Below are 18,595 nucleotides of genomic sequence, written 5' to 3'. Positions count from 1 at the left end.
AACCCAGAGAGGCGGCAGAAAGCTGAATCCTATTGTCCAAACGGACATGGCTCCATCCCAGGTGGAGCTGAGAGCCAAGGGTCCAAAAGTACGTGGATAGGGCTGGTTACAGAAGTCTCCAGATTTTACTATTTAGTTTGGTCTTTTTTTTTTTTTAATGCAGACTCCACATTCAGCATGGAGCCCTATGCAGGCTGTGAACCCATGCCCCTCAGCTCAAGAGTTGGACATCCAACCAACTGAGCCACCAGGCCCTCCTCACTATTCAGTTTTTGAATCGCAGATGGAGTGAGAAGAGAGAAGGAGGCCTTGGATTTGTAGGAGGACACTAGTCAGTGGTCTACCCTTTGGTGAGAAAGACCTGATCTAGGCCCGGTAACAGGCTGGGGCTCGAGCCAAGTGGTGTGTGATTGATTCAGTGTAATATTGCGACTCCAGAAAGGAAGCAGGGTGAGAGTCAGCAATTGGGATGGAAAACACTCACACAGAGTGCATAATCATGGCAATCCAGGGATCAGGCCACGGGTTGGTGAGTGGGTGGAGGCCCAGGATTCTTACCTCGGGCCCCTCAGATAATGAGCCAAGGTGTTTTACATATTCCGCTGCTAGCTGCCTCCACACTCTTCCCTCAACCTCCTTTGTGGGTGAGGGCGGAATTTCTGCTATTGCTTCCATCGTTTCCATCATTTCAAGACTGACTCAGGAACTGGGTGGGACTGGGCATGCAGGGAATGTCTAGTATCAGTAAACACATTGGACTACCTGGGTCCTTTGTCTTCTGCGCCTCATTCTAGATTGTTCATATTCTTCTTTTACCTTGCGTTATGTTCTTCTTCTTTCTTTTTATTTTTTATTTTTATTTTTTATTTTATTTACTTATTTATTGCTTTTTTTTTTTTTTTTTTTTGCTTTATGTTCTTCTTGAGAAAGCTCTCCTCTCTTCCATCTAAAGTCATAATAACTTAATGTGGGTTCTAGTTTTTTTTTTTCCTAGCCTCCCTCATGTCTCCTTGGATGTACCATCATCATGACTTCAGACTCTACAGGCTTTTTTGAGACTATCATTTTCCCTTTTTCCTAGACACAAAGCATTGAAATCATTTGAGTTTGTTCTCCCCTTATCTTTCTTCTTCACTTGAAGAAATATGGGTAGATGTGTGCAGTTTTCCACTCTTCTGCATTGTTGCTCCTTCAGCCTAGACTCTGTGTGGGCAAATAAGGATACTTGGTTTTGTATATACTAGGATTTTCATGTCACTTTCACCTTCCTTTTTTTTTTTTTTTCCATTTTAAACCTTCTCTGTTACCAACTTTGCAGGTGTCCAGGGCAAAATACATGGAATGTGAAAACACTGGGACAAGAAACCAGTTAGATTTCTATGTCAGTAGTTCAGAATCACAAGATGAGTCAAGTGAAGAAGAATCTTGGAATGAAGAGATTTTAGAGATCATGTCATTCAAACACTCCTTTTTTTTTTTTAAGATTTTATTTATTTATTCATGAGAGAGAGAGAGAGAGAGGCAGAGACACAGGCAGAGGGAGAAGCAGGCTCCACGCAGGGAGCCCGACGTGGGACTCGGTCCCGGGTCCCCAGGATCAGGCCCCGGGCCGAAGGTGGCGCCAAACGGCTGAGCCCCCCCCACCGCTCCCCCCCCCCCCCCCCCCCCCCCCGCCCCGGCTGCCCAAACACTTCTTTATAAAGTGCAGGAAGCCAAGGCATTTGGCACAGCCTGGATAATGAAGAGGAAAGCTTTTTATGAGAGCAGTTTCCAGGTGACATATCTGTACACAAGGACCAAGAGGTTGGCTTGGACGAGCATCACAGTATAGGTCTATAGGCAGGAAAGTCCTAACTACTTGTCTTTTTCTGGCCTCCCTCGTGTCTCCTCAGGCATAAATAGCATTAGAGACCGGAGGCAGTCCCAAGGGGTCTGTAAGCTATGGCACAGACTGGTTGGGAGTTTCAGAGAAGCTCAGGGGCTCTTCCTTCCAGTAGGTTGTTTCATTTGCTAGGTTGCCTTGAGCCGGGGGTTGTTAGGAGTACAATACACCAGGTGAAGCTTTTCCAACAGGGGACCTTGACGGGCCCCTTTACCTTATCAGCATCATCCGGTCTTGCTGCAGACTCAAGGACCAGTCTCTTACCTTATTTAGGGTCTATGAGACTATTTACCTTATTTTCTTCTGCAGTCTAGGTCCCTCGGCTCATTAACAGCAGAGCAGAGTTTAGCCACAGATCTCCTGGACTCCAGCGTGCACATTTAGGTACCGTTCTAAGCATCTCCATCCCCATCTTAGATTAACACGGTGGCCAAGGACTCCATCCTCCTGGGACTGTCCTAATTTCCATGTTTTTTTTGTTTTCTAAAGATTTTATTTATTTATTCATGATAGTCACAGAGAGAGAGAGAAAAAGAGAGAGACATAGGCAGAGCGAGAAGCAGGCTCCATGCACCGGGAGCCCGACGTGGGATTCGATCCTGGGTCTCCAGGATCGCGCCCTGGGCCAAAGGCAGGCGCCAAACCGCTGCGCCACCCAGGGATCCCAATTTCCATGTTTTGTTTCATTATTCCTACCAGCCATTAGAAGAGTCCCCAAGTCCACTATTTTGACATCCAAAGTTTACTTTGAAATGCCCCGTCCACCCAGAAGAAACACTCCAGTCCTATGTGAGACCAGGTGTCCTGATCATGTTTTCAGTATGACTACTTTTTTGACATAGTCTGAACTCTTTATTTGTTTATTTTTAAAATTTTATTTATTTACTCATGAGAGACACACACACAGAGAGGCAGAGGGAGAAGCAGGCTCCATGCAGGGAGCCCGATGTAGGACTCGATCCCGGGACCCCAGGATCAGGCCCTGAGCCGAAGGCAGGGGCTCAACCGCTGAGCCCCCCGGGCGTCCCAAGCCCGAACTCCTTAGACAGGTCCCATCTTCAATACTTATGGACACTGACATACTCTTTTAATGTGTTTATGAAAAAGGCCTCCAGGGCAACAGTTCATTGTAACAGCGGCCTTCTGTAGGCAGTAATGCTAAAGACGTGGCCACGGGAGCAGGTGCTACTGTGGCCAGGGTGGGGACTGGGAGTCAAGGGACTTGTGGTCTAGTTCTACCTCCTTCTCTGACGGTTCTTTTAACCCGGGCAAGTCGTTTGAAACTTTTGGGCTGTCAAGTGAGAAATTAGTGATGAGTTAGGAAAATGATAAGAGCTGCTTTTCTCCAACTGCTAAAATGCGGCTGGCGAGCTGCAGGCAGGATGGTCCAGGCCCTGTTTAGAGCCTCCAGGATCACCGAGCCACAGCACGGACTCCTCTTCCCAGGCCCTCACGAGAAGCACTGCTATGGGATGCATGCTAAGGGCTAGAGTCCCTGGCCACAGTACCTCCTGTAGTGAACCTGGGGAAGTCTTTGTCAGGGCTGAGTGTCTAAGAACGTGGCCACCCCAAACGGCCCCTGACCACTTGTGGTCTGTTCAACCCATGTTTGCTAAGACGCAGGAAGCAGGTGTTGAAGTTACCTGTCCACTGAGTTTTAGCTGGCAGAGATTATTTAGCACTAATACTCTTTAACAAATGACCCCAAATGTTATGAAAGTTGATAGTATATTTTTATGCAAAAGGTGGAAGAACACGCGGGAACAATATATTGAATCTGTTCATTGACTTCCATCAAGACCTCTTCCCGATACCTCTCTGTAGGCTGAGAAGTAGGGCCACTCCCCGACTATGACAACCAGACAGGTACCAGGGCACAAGGGTGGGAAGGAGTGCTAACTTGGGAAGACACCAGTGTCTCCCTGTATTTGGTGACCGTAACCCTGGGGCCATACAGCAATCAGGGAAACATGACTTCACGGCGTACATCCCAGAGGTTGGCTTTGATGTTGATTAATTTGATATCAATGAATGAATATTTGTTGGGTGAATGATGAGAGAGTGTAATCAATCCCATAGATATGAGGCTCCTTGTCTAGGCAGAGAAGCTAGCCACGTAGATTGGCATCTATTTCAGCTAATCTACCTCCCAGGATGAGCAAGTCCACTACAAGGAACTATTGCACAAGTCAATGTGTTAGGAAGTGATTTAAAAGATTTTTTAATTTTATTTTTTATTTATTTATGATAGTCACAGAGAGAGAGAGAGAGAGAGAGAGAGAGGCAGAGACACAGGCAGAGGGAGAAGCAGGCTCCATGCACCAGGAGCCTGACGTGGGATTCGATCCCGGGTCTCCAGGATCGCGCCTTGGGCCAAAGGCAGGCGCCAAACCACTGCGCCACCCAGGGATCCCTAAAATATTAAAAAAAAAAGACTTTATTCATTTATTCATGAAAGACACAGAGAGAGAGAGAGGCAGAGGGAGAAGCAGGCTCCATGCAGGGAGCCCAATGTGGGACTCGACCCTGAGTCTCTAGGATCACGCCCTGAGCTGGAGGCAGACGCTCAACCACTGAGCCACCCAGGGATTCCCATGATTTAACGGGTTTAAGGAGGGTGGGTTGACTACAATGTAATCCGATATAAACTACTCTTAAATGTTGCAGGCTTAGTTTTCCAATGCTCTGATGATGCAAAGTATTCAAAACTTAGTGACTTAAAACAATATTCCACTATATTTCTCATGATTTTATGTGTCATTAGTTTCACTTAAATTCAGGCAGGGTTTAGCTAGATGAATTTTCTGCTCTATGTTCACTGATGAAGTTACTCGGTTGTATCCAGCTGGTCAGGGCACCGATCGGGAGTCCCCAAGACAGCTGGGTTCACGTGTTCGGCATCCTGGCGGGGGCAGGGCGGGAGGGGGGTTGGCTGGAAAACTAAGCTCAGCTGAGATTGTTCACTGAAGCATATGCATGTGGCCCCTCTTCCGTGGGGTAGTCGAAGGGTAGCTGAACTTACCTGGCAGCCTCCAGAGGGAGTATTCCAAGAGTCCTGGGTGGAAGGTGTGAAGTTCCTTCGACCTAGCCCCAGAAGTCCCAGAACGATACCCTGCAATGTATATTGGTCAAGCAAGTCACCAGGTCATCCCAGGTTCAATAAGGGAGAAATCAGACTCCATTTCTCAGTGGCAGGAGGAGAAAAAAGTTTGTGGTCTACTTTAATCTGCTATACCTGGTAAGGGAGACTGGGCAGAGGAGGAGGGCTTACAGTGGGGAACATCCTTGAAGGAAGGTGAGCAGAGGCAGCAGCAAATATCAACAGGCCAGAGGCCAAATGCACACTTGTTTTGAGTCAGAGGCGTCAGAAGGGCCAATGGCCTGAAGTTCTTGTAGCCCCCTGATGGGCTTCTGTGGCTCTCAGGTGGCCCGGAAGGCCTCCGTTGGGATGTCAGGTGCTACTGGGTAAGTGCTGGTCTACGTACTGCAACTCCTATGATGTTTTGAATTCGGCAGTAGTGGGATCCCTGGGTGGCGCAGCGGTTTAGCGCCTGCCTTTGACCCAGGGCGCCATCCTGGAGACCCGGGATCAAATCCCACGTCGGGCTCCCGGTGCATGGAGCCTGCTTCTCCCTCTGCCTATGTCTCTGTCTCTCTCTCTCACTGTGTGCCTATCATAAATAAATAAAAAAAAATAAAAAAAAATAAAGTTGTTTTGAATTTGGCAGTAGTTACACTGAATGGAAACACGAGCTATAAACCCAAAGGTAATTATTCACAAAGGAGAACAAATCCATTGAAACCAGTGGCCTTTACACTCCCAAGGCTCTCACTCCCCTCAGCTCTGTATCAGAGGAGGCTTGCCCTTCCCGGTTCAAAGTCCTGTTCCTTCAGGAAGTTATCAAAGTCCCTTCCCCACATAACCCTGTGGTTTGTTTCCTAGTGGAATATAGCATTTCTCATAATCCACGTATTATTTTTGCAACTTTCCGCATGTGTCTGTCCCCTTCATGAGATCATAAATGCGTTTTGAGAAGAATGCGGGTTTTATACGTTTTACAAGCTGTCATTTGCATTTGGTAGATGCTTAACGGATTTAACCATTTTTCATTGCAGTGTAGCTGACATAGTGAACAGGTGTTTGTCAAATCAAAATGGGCGAGGACAAGAAGTGTGCAAGAAGATGGACAAGAAGAGATGAACAGCTGTCATAGGTGCTGGGCCCTTACTAAAGGCACTTCTAAGGCTGAGAGGCTGGCACTCCTTCACCCCGGGAGAGACGCCGCAGCTCAATGCCATCGACCGGCAGTTGGGGATGTAAGCTGAGAAGAAAAAACTGAGTGCTCTCTAAGAACTGGGAAATGAGAAAAATAAGATCACCAATTCCCAGGCCTGGCCACCAGGGAAATGAAGACTCCAGGGCCCATTCCACCTGTCAGGATTAGAGCTTCTCAGAGTTTAATGTGAGAGGGAATAATCTGGGAATCTTGTTAAATTATAGTTTGTGATTCATAGGTCCGGGGTGGAGGCTGAGAGTAGCTGTTACAGTCAAGGTGATTCTATACTGAGCCGCGGGCATCTGAGTCCTGTATTGGCTTCTTGAATGTTGTGCCCAAGTATCTACATATGTAAACACGTAGTGTTTTATAATAAATCATCTTCTTTCTATTTTTTTATATCTCATAGACATTTTATAAGTTTTTAAATTGTGTGTGTAGGTAAAAAAAATAAATATAAATATATATATAAATAAATATAATATAAATAAATGCATTATTTATATATTATAGTTCAGGGTTATAAAGGGGCTGAAAATATTCATTATAAGAAGGGGGTGTTGGGACTGTTAAGGCAGGTAAGCAAGGAAACTACTGAAGACACTGGAATCTGGCTCAATAATTTGAGAAGATGGGATGCTCTTGCCAGTCTGGAAAACAGTATGGAGGTTCCTCCAAAAGTTGAAAATAGAGCTTCCCTATGACCCAGCAATTACCCCAAAGATACAAATGTAGTGATCTCAAGGGGCACCTGCACCCCAATGTTTGTAACAGCAATGTCCACAGAAGCCAAACTGTGGAAAGAGCCCAGATATCCACTGAGAGAAGAATGGATAAAGAAGAAGATAAAGAATGGGCTGCTATTCAGCTATCAAAAACAAACAAACAAACAAACAAAAAAGAAATCTTGCCATTTGGAATGACGTGGATGGAACTAGAGGGTATTACGCTGAGCAACATAGGTCAATCAGAGAAAGACAGGATCTCACTCACGTGTGGAATTTTAGTAACAAAACAGAGGAGTCTAGAGGAAGGGAGGGAAAAATAAAAACAAGATGACATCAGAGGGGGAGACCAACCATGAGACCCTTAATCCTAGGACCGGCCTGAGGGATGTGGAGGGAAGGGGGTGAGGGATGGGGTCGCCGGGAGGCCGGAGCACTGGGGGGTGTGCAAGGCTCATGAATCATTGACCTCTGCCTCTGAAACTAAGAATATATTATATGTTAATTAACTGAATTAAATAATAATAATAAAAAAAAAGTCGGAGCTGAAGCTCCTGTGCTTACCTGGGAAGGAAGGGGTCCTCTCTAAGGCGCGGGGTATTTTCCAGAAGACAGAGATGCGGTTTTCGCCCGCTGCTCTCCTTTTGCTCTGCTCTCTATGAAATGGCCCCAGCACCCCTGTCCCGGGGTCGCCCGTGTCCTTCTGGAGCCTGGTCCCACCTCCTGGGACACGTTCTGCTCAGCCTTTCGCGACGTCCCGACGGACACAGTCGCTCCCGGACCCACCGGCGTCCGCCCAGCGCCCTCGGCCTTCTTTACGCCGGGTCTACACCTGCTCCCTCCCCCGGTTCCCACGGTCACCGAGTCCCTTCGGACCAGTTAGGAGCCCGACGAGCTGGGACGCCTCAGGGTCGGGGGCGGAGACCTTGCCGCAGGGGGCAGGCGGGACGGCACCCGGGTCCCCTCCGCGACCTCCCCTCCCCGCCCTCCGTCCTCCCCGCTCCCCTCCCCGCTCCTCCTCCTCCCCGCACCCCGCCCTCCCTGACCCCCTCCTCCCCTTCCCCCCGCCCGCCCCGGCTCCGGCCTCCACTCCCCCCCGGGCGGAGCCGACGCAGCTCCCGCTTCCGGCCTGGAGCGCCGGGACGTCCCGCGGCTGCGGCCCGAGTCTCCGCTGGCTCCGGGGACCCCCGGGGGACGCCGGCTGCAGGTAGGGCGGCCCGGCCCTGGTCCCCCGCCCCCGGGTCCCCCCCAGGGGCTGCGCTCGGCAGGGGGAGTCGGGGAGGGCGGGGCGCGGCCGCTTCGGACGCGGAGAGTCGCGGGTGCGGCGGCCCCGGAAGGAGGAGCGTCCCCGGCCTGGGGGGGGCAGGAGAGAGGAAGGGAGAGAGGGAGGGGGTCCCGCGGGGAGACCGTGGGAGGGAGGCGGCCGCGGCTCCCGGCGCCCTGGGGAGGGGGCGGCCACCGCTGACCTGGGTGCAGGGGGCGCCCTGGGGGGGTGGCGGCCACCGCTGACCTGGGTGCAGGGGGCGCCCTGGGGAGGGGGCGGCCACCGCAGACCTGGGTGCAGGGGGCGCCCTGGGGGGGTGGCGGCCACCGCTGACCTGGGTGCAGGGGGCGCCCTGGGGGGGTGGCGGCCACCGCTGACCTGGGTGCAGGGGGCGCCCTGGGGAGGGGGCGGCCACCGCAGACCTGGGTGCAGGGGGCGCCCTGGGGGGGTGGCGGCCACCGCTGACCTGGGTGCAGGGGGCGCCCTGGGGAGGGGGCGGCCACCGCTGACCTGGGTGCAGGGGGCGCCCTGGGGAGGGGGCGGCCACCGCTGACCTGGGTGCAGGGGGCGCCCTGGGGGGGTGGTGGCCACCGCTGACCCGGGTGCAGGGGGCGCCCTGGGGAGGGGGCGGCCACCGCTGACCCGGGTGCAGGGGGCGCCCTGGGGGGGTGGTGGCCACCGCTGACCCGGGTGCAGGGGGCGCCCTGGGGGGGTGGCGGCCACCGCTGACCCGGGTGCAGGGGGCGCCCTGGGGAGGGGGCGGCCACCGCTGACCCGGGTGCAGGGGGCGCCCTGGGGGGGGTGGCGGCCACCGCTGACCCGGGTGCAGGGGGGCGCCCTGGGGGGGTGGCGGCCACCGCTGACCCGGGTGCAGGGGGCGCCCTGGGGGGGTGGCGGCCACCGCTGACCCGGGTGCAGGGGGCGCCCTGGGGAGGGGGCGGCCACCGCAGACCTGGGTGCAGGGGGCGCCCTGGGGGGGTGGCGGCCACCGCTGACCTGGGTGCAGGGGGCGCCATGGGGGCGTGGCGGCCACTGCTGACCTGGGTGCAGGGGGCGCCCTGGGGAGGGGGCGTCCACCGCTGACCTAGGTGCAGGGGGCGGCCACCGCTGACCTGGGTGCAGGGGGCGCCCTGGGGGGGTGGCGGCCACCGCTGACCTGGGTGCAGGGGGCGCCCTGGGGAGGGGGCGGCCACCGCTGACCTGGGGGCAGGGGGTGCCTTGGGGGTCCGGGAGGGAGCACCGTGTGAAGCATGCTCCTCTGTGCAATGCAGCAGGGAGACGTGTGTGAACGCGGGTCGGGAATGTCTGGGACCTGTTCCGCAGACCTGTGGGCGCTGGTTGTCCCCGGAGGAGGGACTTGGAGCCTGGATGTTTCCTTTTCAATTGTGGTGCAGCCGAACGTCTTCACAAGCTCCAGGCTGCCAGGAACACTTCACTGTATTTTTGTTAACTGTAATTTTTTTTTAATTTTTATTTATTTATGATAGTCACATACAGAGAGAGAGAGGGGCAGAGACATAGGCAGAGGGAGAAGTAGGCTCCATGCACTGGGAGCCCGACGTGGGATTCGATCCCGGGTCTCCAGGATCGCGCCCTGGGCCAAAGGCAGGCGCTAAACCGCTGCGCCACCCAGGGATCCCTTTAGGTTTAGTTTTTAAAGACTTTATTGATTCATTCGACCCAGAGAGAGCCCAGCAGGGAGGGGGAAGCAGGGACTGCAATGCGGCCTGATCTCAGGACCCTGGGATCACGACCTGAGCCAAAGGCAGATGCTCCACAGTCTGGGCCGCACAGACTTCCCGTTACCTTAGTTTTTGTTGTAAGGCTTTCTGTCTTGATTTGTTTCCATGGACCCTGAGTCAGTTCTGAGATCTCCCGCTCCTTTCCCGGGGGCTTCTAACTTGCCAGGACAGAGGGACACGGGCAGGGCGCAGAGGCTGTTGTGGATGCGACTTGTTCGCACCGAAGCCCTGCTGTCTGTGCAATACCATCTTTTCTCGTCCTGGGTTGTCCTCTGGAAGCATTCTGCGTCCCCGTCCCCAGGCTCCTGGGTACCACTACACACTAGACAACTGACTTACCAACATGGTTGTTCCTAAAATACTTAAACAGAAACAGGAGCCAAGCACTTGTCCAAATAAGCAAGTAAGTACACTCCTAATGATGTCGATTTAAGCACCTTCTCCGGCAGAGCCTCTTAGTTTGCAGTTCGTAGGGAGCCCAGGAGATCCAGGCGCGGACTCCGGGGAAACTGAGTGCAACATGGTATACACTCAGAAAGCCACACAGCTCTCTCCAGAGTCTCAAAAGCCCCTAAATCCCCCCGACTAGACATTGCGGCAACTATGGTGACCATGGCAGGAAGGGCCTCTGTCCTCAGGAGCGTACAGTTTGGTGTGGGGGGAGGACAAAGAGGCAGTTACAATATGACCAAAGTGACAGAGGAGGGTGGCGTCGTTGTGAGAACCTAGAGACCGCGGCGTAAGTCAGCCTAGGTCCTCGAAGGAACTGTCCAACTGTGGCTTGCAGAGTGACAGGATAGAATTTGGACTGGCGAGGGGGGGGGGCTGGGGTGTCCAGGTGGAAGGAAGAGTGTTTTAGGCCTCCGTCTGTGTGAAGACCCAAAGTCAAGGGGTGCCCGGGGGGCTCAGCAGGTGGGCGTCCGCCTTCAGCTCCGGGAGTGACCTTGGGGTCCCTGGATCGAGGCCCACGTCAGGGTCCCTGCAGGGAGCCTGCTGCTCCCTCTGCCTGTGTCTCTGCCTCTCTCTGTGTCTCTCATGAATAAATAAATAAAAAGTCTTAAAAAAAAAAAAAAGTGACCCAGTCAGAGAAGCTCCCCGACCTCAGTGAGCTTTATTTCAGGAAGGAGAAACAGTGAGCAAGGCGGCAAGTAAGCAAACACAATTCTTTTTTATCATGGCCGGGGTATCTACTGGGGAGTTCCTTTAGACGGATCTACGTGCTGTGTGCCGTGTGGATGCGAGGGCTTTGACAAGGGTGGTGGAGGCAGGATGGAGAGAGAACTGGACAGATTCGAGAGACATTGAAGGGGTAGAACCTATAGGATCTGGTGTCTTACTGGATGGTAATAATAACAAATAGCGATAGCTTCCATTTATCGAACCCTTGCTAGTTACCAGGCCCTGCTCTAAATGCTTAATACGTTTTTATTTATTCCCATAACGATTCTGTAAGGTAGGCATTTATCTCAATTTTGTAGATGAGGAAACTGAGGCACAGAGTTTACATAACCAGCCCAAGTAGATTCAGGATCCCATCAGGATTCAAACTCAAGTCTGTTCCACTCCATACCCCTATAAGCAGAGAAGGGAAAGGAGAGGGAATGGAGTTGAGGAAGAGTGGGGGAAAGATGACACATTTGGGGTCTAGAGTTTTGGGTACCTTGGAGTCGTCCAAGTGGAGATGTCCAACAGGCAAATGGATAAATGGATAGAAGCTCACATGAGATCTAGGTTAAGGGATAAATGTGTGAGTTGCCAGCACAGAAATCTGTTTGGAACCACACAGCAGGTGAGACAGGTGAGACTACCTGCGAGTGTATATAGAAGGATCAGATGAGAGTTCTTAGGAGCTTCAACATTCAAAGGATGGCAGAGAAAGAGCCTTCCTGAAGGGGGTGGTCGGACAGGTAAGGGGAAATCAGGACAGTGGCACCAAGGCAGCAAAGAGAAAGTGAGTTTCAAGGAGCGAGCGGGCAGCAGTGTCATATTCTGCTTGAGGGATGAGGCGAGATGAGGGCCCAACCCAGAGGAATTCGGTTGGTTAAGCAAGAGGGCAGTCTTGGAGGAACGGGGCCTGGAATCCCATATAGTTGGTTGAACCGTGAGTAGGAGGCAAGGAAGTCGAAGTTGGTGAATATGGACATTTTGATCAGAGTGTTTCTTTCTCTAGAGCTAAGAACCTAGAGTCCAGATTACAAGTGTGACCCCTCTACTTGGTTGGGATCACACCAGTAGCCCTAGGGGGCTCCTTTACCCCTTCATGAGGAGGTATGTCCCTTCATCTCCAGCACTTTTTTTTTTTTTTTTAATTTCTCTGCTCTTCAGTTTCTGTCTTTCTTTTCCCTACTCCTCTCAGAACACTCCCTGTATTCTGTCCGTGTGATGTTTTCCGAATGCATCCTTAGGATGAACCCAGTCTTGGGAAAAGGAATACTGGTTGTTCCTTGCCTGCAAGTCACAGGCCTTACCAGGGGGACCACGGGAAAGACAGATGCCCAGTGTGAGCACCCTCACCCTCTAGTGCAGCCAAGGGCTCATCACCTGTCTCTTTCTCCGTCTAGGCATATAGTGCTTTGGGTCCAGCTATGGAGAAGCCTCGGGGCCATGTGTCCCATCCTGACGTCCTCTCCTTGGAGAACCGGTGCCTGGCCATGCTCCCGGACCTGAAGACCCTGGAGAGGCCCTGGGGGCATGTGTCCCAACCCGATGTCCTCTCCTTGGAGAACCGGTGTCTGGCCACGCTCCCGGACCTGAAGACCCTGGAGAAGTCCCTAGGCCATGTGTCCCACCCTGATGTCCTCTCCTTGGAGAACCGGTGCCTGGCCACGCTCCCCGGTCTAAAGCGTACTGTGTCTGCTGGCCCCTTGGCCCACGGTCTCCAGACAGCTGGCCCGCTGCAAGCTGATCTACGGAGCCTGAGCATCTGCGACGGCGCGCTCTCCGGGCCTCTGAGCCGGGGGGCCGAGCGCCTCTCTGAGGGGTCGGGCTGTCTGACCTCCCCGAGGGCCTTGCAACCCATCTCTGCCACAGCGAGCGCCCCCGCAGCAGCTTTGGTAATGGTTCCAGGCACTCATCCTGACTCCTCCTGCGTCTGCTGATGCTCTGGTTCCCAGCCTTTGGAGCCCAGTCTCTCCTCCATGTCTATGTCCCTTCTGTCCTCCGAGCCTCTTCCTGAGCTGCCCTTTACCCCGGGCTGTCTTCTTCAGCAGTCTTCCTTTTTTTTTTTTTTTTTTTTCCGCCATCTTACATTTATTTAGGGTTTTATAATTTGCAAAAAGCCACATGTGTACATATATATGTTTTGTCACGTAGTCCACCATTAGAAGGTAGTAGGGAACGGGGGAGCCGAGACTTGGGAGTCAGGCAGCTCACGGTTGCTGGAGGATTGATCTGGGATGTGACCCTTTTCTGAATCCAGGATACCTTAATAGCGTTATAGGACATGGGTTGTGAGGGGCCCCGGCTCCTAGGCTGTGGCATCAATAGGAGGTGAAAGCAGGGGAGGATCCTGAAGCGTCTGAGCAAAGGATCAGGAGGTCGAGTTGCGAAAGGTGGTGTGGGTGACAGGGAGGGGTCAGCACAGCCACCCCGAGAGATGGATGCTGGGGTGACCAGAAGGGTTTCGGGGCCAGAAGGCAGATGTAGACTCTTCGTGGGCTTGGGATCTGCCTTCGCCCTTCAGACCAATGTGATTCACAATGGCCACTATCCCCAGGGTCATCGTTCCTCTTCAGAAGAGAAAATGCCAGAGACGGAACTGGTAGAGGTTGAAATGCCTTTTTATAATCTGAGCTTGGGCGAGGAGACGGAGGTGGAGGGCCCTGTCCTGAAGCTCAGCGCGGAGGACTCTGAATCCCATCCTGAGCCTGCTGACCAGGCCCTTAAGGACAAGAAGGTAAAAGTCCCAGGGCTGGGGCGAGACTGCTGATGGTGGAGGGACGGGCATGGGTGGTGAGCAAAGGCCGAGCCAGATCCGCTCTTCGGATGGAGGGGGACGGAGTGCGCATCACGGTTGCCTCTTTCATCCTCTCTCCCTTGTTTCCCAATTCTCAGCTGGTTCTCATGAGCTTGCTGTGCTCCACGCTGACATCGAAGGTAGACGCAGAAGATGCTGCTGATGGGGCCTCGGGGCCCCTCTTTGAAGCCTGCAGAGACCTGGCGCCCCTGGAGCCCGAGTTCATCCTCAAGGTACCATGGTGTGAAGGCGAGTGAGTGGGAAGCTGGGAGGTGGGGACTGAGGCCCGAGGCTGTGGTGTGGGACAGGACGATGGCCAGCTCCATCCCAGGGTGGGAAGGAGGCGCTGCAGTGGGGAGGGAGTGGGATCCCGGGGGAGCCAGGGCTGGGGCCCTCTGAGGAGCAGTGCAAGGGGAGATGGGGCGAGAATAGCCCAGGGCTCACCTGTTTGGTGAGTACACGGGCTAAGGACGCAATGCTGGGCCTTGAGCGTGATTTCAACAGATGTCCTGCAGCTCGGGTCTGGCTCTCGGGGGGGCTTGATACGTTTGGGGAAGCAGAGCACTTTCGAGTATCACTTGCATGCAGATGGAGCAGTGGGTAGTGCATGCTTCCAAAGCAGGGGTGGGGGCGCGGTGGGGGGGTGGGGATGGTGCTTCCTGTGAGGCTGCGGTCCACGGCGGTTTAGTCAGCCAAGTGCCTGGTTTTGCCTTGGAAGGTGAGGAGCAGCCCCGAAGGAGGGCGCTGCGAGGCAGGCAAGGGCGCGGGGTGCCGGCTGGAGCCCCGGGCTCTAGTCTAAGGACAGCATGAGGGGCCCCGGGGAGATGTGCAGGCTGGGCCCCTGCTCGGGGGCTGAGATGGGCTCTCCCCACCCTGTGCCCAGGCATCTCTGTACGCCAGGCAGCAGCTGAACTTCCGGACTGTGGCCAACAAGGTGGTGGCCATTGCTGCTTTGCTGCCCGTTTGCCGCCCCTACCTGCGACGCTATTTCTGTGCCATCGTCCAGCTGCCTTCCGATTGGCTCCAGGTGGTCGCGCTGTACGAGGTAGGGTCCCGCTCCGCTGGGCTTGGGTGCTCGCTCGTTCCCCCTCCTGTGCTGTCGCCCCCAGGGGAAGTTCAGGGCCAGTTTGCCTCCCCTCGGGGGTCTTCAGCCTTGCTTCTGACGGGGGCTCCTCCCTGCACCGCACTGCCCGAGACGGGAATGTCGCGGCCGAGGGCCCACAGCTTGGGAGACGTCCTGGTGTTCTTGATGCAGGAGATGAGGACGGGGAAGTGTGTTGACTGGCCCAGGATCCTAGAAATGATCGCTTTAGAGCCGGGGCTACGGGCCGCCTCCCATCCTCTCTCTCGTTCAGGCCCGTGATGGGGGACTCTGTCCCGATGGGCCCTCCTCCCTGTCCGACAGGAGCTGGCTGGGCGAGAGGAGGACAAGCCAGTGCCCCTGCCTGCCTGCCTGCGAGCTGCTCTGACGGACAAATTTGCCCAGTTTGATGAGTACCAGCTGGCTAAGTACAACCTTTGGAAGCACCGGGCCAAGAGGCGTCCCCGCCCGCCTCCCCGCCCTCCCGTCAGTCCCTGCGCCACCTGGTCATGCACAGCCCAAGCCCCGTTGCCCCGGGGAGGGGGGGTCCCGTGCTGCGCCTCTGACATGTTCCTACCACCAGAAATGCAAAGAGTTAGAGAGGGGCGGGGAGCCGAGCAGAGCTCGGGGGCAGAGGGCAGGGCCTACCTCTTCCTGGACCGGCGTCCGTTTTGGCAGAGGTGGCCTTTAGGAGCTATCAGGGTGGACCTCCCCAGGGGCCAGGGCCGTTTCCCATCTTGAAACCGCTTCTCCTGTCCCTACAGAAGACGGGGCGCCCGTTTTCTGAGACCCAAAAACACTTGCCAAGCTACCTTAGGGTTCTTACGGATGAACAGAAGAAGGTGAGTGCCTGTTTGGGGCTTCCGTATGCACACGGAAAACCTTTCCTCAGCTAATATTTAGGAATGGGTTCCATTTGGTTGGGAAATACGAATGGCGAGGTGGACATGTGCCAGTTACCCGCCTGGGGAATTCTCAGTTTTGATTCTAGGGTCAGGTTTTTGAGAGCCCTGGGAAAGGCTCCTTTTATCTCCCATCTGGCTCCCTATCCTATCTCCTGACCACCGGTGTGACCAGCTGGAACCAGGGGCACCTGGGTGGCTCAGTCAGTTAAGCATCCAACCCTCGATTTCAGCTCGGGTCATGATCTCAAGGTCATGGGATGGATCCCCAAGTTGGGCTCCTCGTTCAGCAAGGAGTCGCTCGAGGTTCTCTCTCTCTCCCTCTCCCCCTGCTGCTCCGCCCCTGTATACTCTCTCTTTCTCTCAATAAATAAATAATGTATGAAATGTCTACCTTTCATACGAAGTTCTTTTTTTTTTAATTAATTAATTTATGATAGTCACAGAGAGAGAGAGAGAGAGAGAGAGAGAGGCAGAGACATAGGCAGAGGGAGAAGCAGGCTCCATGCACCGGGAGCCTGATGTGGGATTCGATCCCGGGTCTCTAGGATCGCGCCCTGGGCCAAAGGCAGGCGCCAAACTGCTGCGCCACCCAGGGATCCCCTCATACGAAGTTCTTAAAACACACCAGACCTTTCTGCATTAGTGACAAATAATGAGGCCACGCACTTGGTGGTTAAGGGCGTAGTTAGGATTTCGACTGGGTTTGAATCGACAACTTCCCCCGTCTGACCTCAGGTTCCTCAGATATGCAATGGGAATAGTAGCAGCACCTCATGGGGTTTTTGCGAGGATTAAATCAGTCACTGAATTTAAAGTGTTTCTAACGATCCGTGGCGTTGAGGAAGCGTTACCTGTCATCATCATCATCATCATCATCATCATCACCATTAAGATAGCTTCCCCGGAAAATGATGTGGTGATGTTACAGGAGAACACATCCTCAGTTGGTCAACTGACCTCTTCACCCTAATAACGCCTGCCAACTTTAGCTCTTGCCCCATAGAAGATTCTGAAAGCTGACTTCTTTTGGTGTTTGCAGTCGTCACAGCTTGGACTGTGCGGCTTCCTCCGTTTACCTCCTCCTCCAAGTCTCCGATTTAAGTAAAGGCTGCCTTTTCCATTCTGTCCCTCTAGAATGTTCTCTGGCCCTTCCACCCCCATCTTGCTTTTCACGAGCCAGTCATCCCACGTCAACTCTGCGTGGTTCAATCTCCTGTGAATGACAGGCAGTGGCCCGGAGTGCTGCCCTGTGCTCACCGCGGAGCTCCTGGTGCCGGAGCCCCTGTGCCCCTGTCCCCTGTCTGCCCAGATCTGCTGTTGGGGGAGAAGTCAGGCCCCGGGCAGAGGAGGCATGCGGCTCTGTTGCTGAGGCCAGCGGCTGTGGCCGTAGATTAAACGGCCCCCATGGACTTGGGGTCTCCACAGTTTGAGGACACCTACAACGCAGTGCCAGAGAGAAAGCAGCGGCCGAGGCTCACCCTGAAGAAGTTGGTGCAGCGACTGCGCATCCGGGAGCCTGCTCAGCATGTCCAGGCCCTGCTGGGCTACAGGTAGGAGACGTGCCCCGACGGACCCCCGCCCGGCCCCGGGGCCCCCCACTTCCATGACCGGCACCTGTGCGTGGGCCCAGCAGCAGGAGTCTCAGGTGCGACTGGCCAGCTTTGACCGGCCGGCTTCGACCTTTGCTTTCCGCGTTATTCTGAGCGGGCGTTGAGACGGGGGCTTTTCCTCCTCTGTCCCAGATACCCCTCCGACCTACAGAGGTTTTCTCGAAGTCGCCTCCCTGGGCCGTGGGACCCCAGCAGAGCCGGGAAGCGGATGAAGCTGCTGCGGCCAGAGACCTGGGAGCGGGAGGTCAGCCTGCGGGGGAACAGAGCTGCTGTGTGGGAGGAGCTCATTGGTGAGTGGCCTCGGCCTCACGGTCCCCTCCTCGCTTCCCCACTCACGCCTCTGTGCTTGGGGCCTGGACGTAATTTCCGTGGCCCAATGCGGTCCCTGTCCTGCCTGTTGGGGCTGGACTGAGGGGCTTGGCCGGTGACCACGCCCAGCGGGCCCATGGGGCACCTGCGGCACCTGCTTTGGGTGGCCCTGCGTCTCAGGGCGGGCGTTACTGCAGAGTGGGTGGCGCACGGGGCTGTGCCGCCTTTGGATCTCACTGTCCTTGGGGTTGGGGGGATGTCATCCTGGCGAGGGGACGTCATCCTGGCGAGGGAGGCCTGGCACAGGGCGTGCGCACAGGGGCCCACGTTTAGGGCATGGACGTTGGCGGTGACTTGCCCGCAGTGAGAGAGGGAAAGGCCGAAATCGGGAGGGCCAAGGTATTACAGTCTCCCGGTTGTCTCTTTTTGTTCTGGTTACTTTATTGTTACCTGTAGAAGCTTCTTGCTGTTGTTTTTTAATGTTTCCATTAATCTCTGAAGATTTCAAGTTAACTTCCTTATGTTGAAAAACATCTTTCTGGAGAGCTTTCTACTGCTTGAGTTCTGGAGACTTTGTATTTCGGGGCTTCAGAAGCTCCAGTTGTTTTTTTTTCATCTGTTTCTCTTTGCTCTCATGTACGGATGGTGCTCAGGGGAGCCCGGACCCTCAGCACCTGTCACTGCTCTCGCTGCGTGGTTGTCGCTGGGGGGGAAGGCATCAGGGTCACGTGGGAATTAAAACACATGTGTGCACATGCCCGTGCCTGACAACCGCTTGCCCAACATTTGATACTCTGGGTGGAACAGGACGCAGCAGCCTGGATGCGTAGATGGTTCTGGTTTGC

At 54.5% G+C, this 18,595-nt stretch overlaps 1 protein-coding gene and 1 long non-coding RNA gene across 3 annotated transcripts in view; one reads left to right on the top strand and one right to left on the bottom strand.

Moving 5' to 3' along the window:
• Positions 1 to 4,236: 4,236 nt before the first annotated feature.
• LOC111098999 lies at positions 4,237 to 7,909 on the bottom strand. The gene is made up of 4 exons (XR_005369920.1): positions 7,449 to 7,909; positions 5,118 to 5,553; positions 4,905 to 4,994; positions 4,237 to 4,295 (listed from the first exon to the last, which is right to left on the bottom strand). It is a non-coding gene; the product is annotated as an uncharacterized LOC111098999 (long non-coding RNA).
• Positions 7,910 to 7,965: 56 nt separating this feature from the next.
• The window catches only part of TEP1 (telomerase associated protein 1), a 35,819-nt gene continuing 25,189 nt past the window's right edge, over positions 7,966 to 18,595 (top strand). For both annotated transcript variants that reach the window (XM_038558407.1, XM_038558408.1), the window contains exons 1-9: positions 7,966 to 8,091; positions 12,452 to 12,943; positions 13,606 to 13,785; positions 13,944 to 14,078; positions 14,729 to 14,890; positions 15,251 to 15,412; positions 15,691 to 15,768; positions 17,257 to 17,381; positions 17,574 to 17,731. In XM_038558407.1, coding sequence (XP_038414335.1) covers positions 12,476 to 12,943; positions 13,606 to 13,785; positions 13,944 to 14,078; positions 14,729 to 14,890; positions 15,251 to 15,412; positions 15,691 to 15,768; positions 17,257 to 17,381; positions 17,574 to 17,731 — 1,468 coding nt within the window. In that variant the 5' untranslated portion in view covers positions 7,966 to 8,091; positions 12,452 to 12,475. The remainder of the gene's footprint in view (positions 8,092 to 12,451; positions 12,944 to 13,605; positions 13,786 to 13,943; positions 14,079 to 14,728; positions 14,891 to 15,250; positions 15,413 to 15,690; positions 15,769 to 17,256; positions 17,382 to 17,573; positions 17,732 to 18,595) is intronic.

The sequence above is a fragment of the Canis lupus genome, chromosome 15, assembly GCF_011100685.1.
Source record: "Canis lupus familiaris isolate Mischka breed German Shepherd chromosome 15, alternate assembly UU_Cfam_GSD_1.0, whole genome shotgun sequence".
Taxonomy (NCBI): domain Eukaryota; kingdom Metazoa; phylum Chordata; class Mammalia; order Carnivora; family Canidae; genus Canis; species Canis lupus.
Note: the sequence above shows the minus strand (reverse complement) of the source record. Positions and strands in the feature narration are given on the sequence as shown.